Source organism: Penaeus chinensis, chromosome 39 (assembly GCF_019202785.1).
Source record: "Penaeus chinensis breed Huanghai No. 1 chromosome 39, ASM1920278v2, whole genome shotgun sequence".
In the NCBI taxonomy this organism is placed as follows: domain Eukaryota; kingdom Metazoa; phylum Arthropoda; class Malacostraca; order Decapoda; family Penaeidae; genus Penaeus; species Penaeus chinensis.
Window position 1 is genome coordinate 4974449 of NC_061857.1, and position 2500 is coordinate 4976948.

Here is a 2500-nt window from a genome sequence, read left to right on the forward strand (position 1 = left end):
AAGTCACCTGTAACACACAGGTATACTACAGGTTAGTTTCAAGAAGGGCAATAAACTAAAGAAAATTAGATATTATTAGATAAAACATATTATCTAACCTAATCCAACTCAAAGGGAAAAGCCAACCTGACACTAATATTTGGACAAATCAAGTAAACAATTAAAAAAAAATAAAAAAATAAAAAAGGGGGGGATAAGGGAGATACCTAAAAACTACATAACTTTCCATACTACTAAAAGGGGAAAAAAAATATCTAACATCGGTAAAAACGACAGAGAAGACAAAAAACAAAGAAACAATCAAGGGTAGAAGACACACTAGCTTCACACATCAATGAGAGATATTATAAGCCCATACCTGACAGCCTGCAGGATCTGCTCCATTTTTGGTTGCCGTGTCTCTTCATCATGCCTCACCCACTTCAGCACCTGCGTTATATACATCCTTCTCATCAGGTACATTCAATTCATCCCTTTGAATTAGGTGAACTAATTCACAGTCTGATAACTGCAAAAATTCATCTTCCATGGATACCTGTAAACAATGGAAAACAGTTACAAAATGCTTCAACAACAATTTCTGCATCTGTAGATGCCGCAACTATGGTTTACCAAATCATTTTTGAATGAGTCTTAAATAACTTATGGCACTAATATCCCACTCTTGCTGAATGTACATGAAAGAAATGGAGCACTTGCAGATGAGTAACTTAAAACCAGAGGTTAACTTGTATTTCAAATATAAAATATGAAGCTTTACCACTTAGGGTGAACTCGCAAAACTTCCTGCCTAACACTCGTTGTACACCACTTCTCATAACTCTTCGCAGCCCACCACAAATACTTCCTACTGAAACTCATGTTTGATATGTCTATTTAACACACAGATTATAAAAATATCAAAACCTTAACCCCTTGCCGACGGATACGACGGGTAGACACGTGCTTTGCCCACTGTTAGTACTTGTTTGATTGTTTATACACATAGATGGCTATACTTGTACTAAGTCACCAATGAGCCAGTTAGGAGTACTGCCCGTCTCGCCCGTTCACCCTTTTCTTTGATTTACGAAATATTTTACATTATCTTATTTTGCTGTTACTAATATTAAAAAACATTATAATAATTATAATGTTTATAATAAAAATAACACCATCGATATCCATAGCACTAGTAAAAAACACGTTTTTCCCGCCAATTCAAATCACGTATGGTCACAAGGTCTGTTAATTGACTCCTTTGTGGCTAAGCACTAGCAGAGCCATCTATGAGCAGACATTTCACAAAAAATATAGAAAATGGGCACAGCATTTTCCCCATTTTTTGTTCATTTTCCCCGACGGCATTGGGTTAACTTATAGATAAATTCATTGTTTAGGCTGGTTTACTATCTCCATGAATTCCCTTGTAACTAAATTGTTTATGAAGAAAAGTGCCTTAGAAGTGTTTATGAGACCATAGTTTTTTTGTTTTGTTTTTTTCTTTCCATACAAAAGGGCAGGGGAAATGGAGCTTCTTTATTTTTCAAAACTTGTATTCCGTGAATACAGTCCTAAACCTAAAGTACACATAAGAATATATGGGCTCAATTATGTGCCAGAATATACAGTATACTGAATAAATTTATAAAACAAATTGTCTACCACCATTGATTGTAAAGAAAACTTGAAAAAAAGATAAGTTAACCAAATGTTGCCGGGAATTTTTTTTTTTTTTTTTTTTTTGTGAAATGTCTCTGCAAGTGTTTAGCCACAAAGGAGTCAATTAGTAGATCTTGTGACTTTACCTGATTTTACCTTTTCTTGAATTGGCATGAAAAACTTTTTTCTACTAATGCTATAAATATCGATGATGTTATTTCTAGTGTAAACATTATAATTACTATAATGTTATAGACATTAGTAACAGCAAAATAAGATAAAATAAAATATTTTGAAAATCAAGGAAAAGGGTAATAGGTGATACATTCATGCCATCTATGTATAAAAATAATTAATAAAGTAAATTCCCAGTGGGCATGGCACGCCTGTCAGATTTGGGTTAATCACACTTTCATTAGACAAATTTGTGTCAGCCAAGAGGTGTTGTAGCTGATCCTTCACCGACAAACTAGATCAAGTATGACTGTTGCCAGTTCTCAGGGCTTAAAACTGAGGGGTTTGAACTTTGCAGAAATACAATAAAGCAATAAAATAAATAGCAAAAATATGATAGGAACATGGACTATCCTTTAGTTAGTTAAAAAAAGAAAAAAAAAAAATATATATATACTACAAATCCCTAAAAATGACATTGGAATCTTTTGAAAGGCTTTCATATCTTCAAAAACAATCATGCTTCATCATCCTGGATGTTCTCAGCATGACTAGACGTATCTTAGGCTAAATGGCCATGAGATGCATCAATGCAACCTAGCTGTCTCGATCTGTCCCTTATATATCTATATAATATATATATATATATATATATATATATATATATATATATATATATATATAT

At 33.0% G+C, this 2500-nt stretch overlaps 1 protein-coding gene across 1 annotated transcript in view; it reads right to left on the reverse strand.

Moving 5' to 3' along the window:
* The window catches only part of LOC125046571 (kelch-like ECH-associated protein 1B), a 16955-nt gene that overhangs the window by 5730 nt on the left and 8725 nt on the right, over positions 1–2500 (reverse strand). Inside the window, 2 exon segments of the mRNA XM_047644358.1 lie at positions 359–429; positions 431–535. Of these exon segments, the coding sequence (XP_047500314.1) occupies positions 359–429; positions 431–535 (176 nt within the window).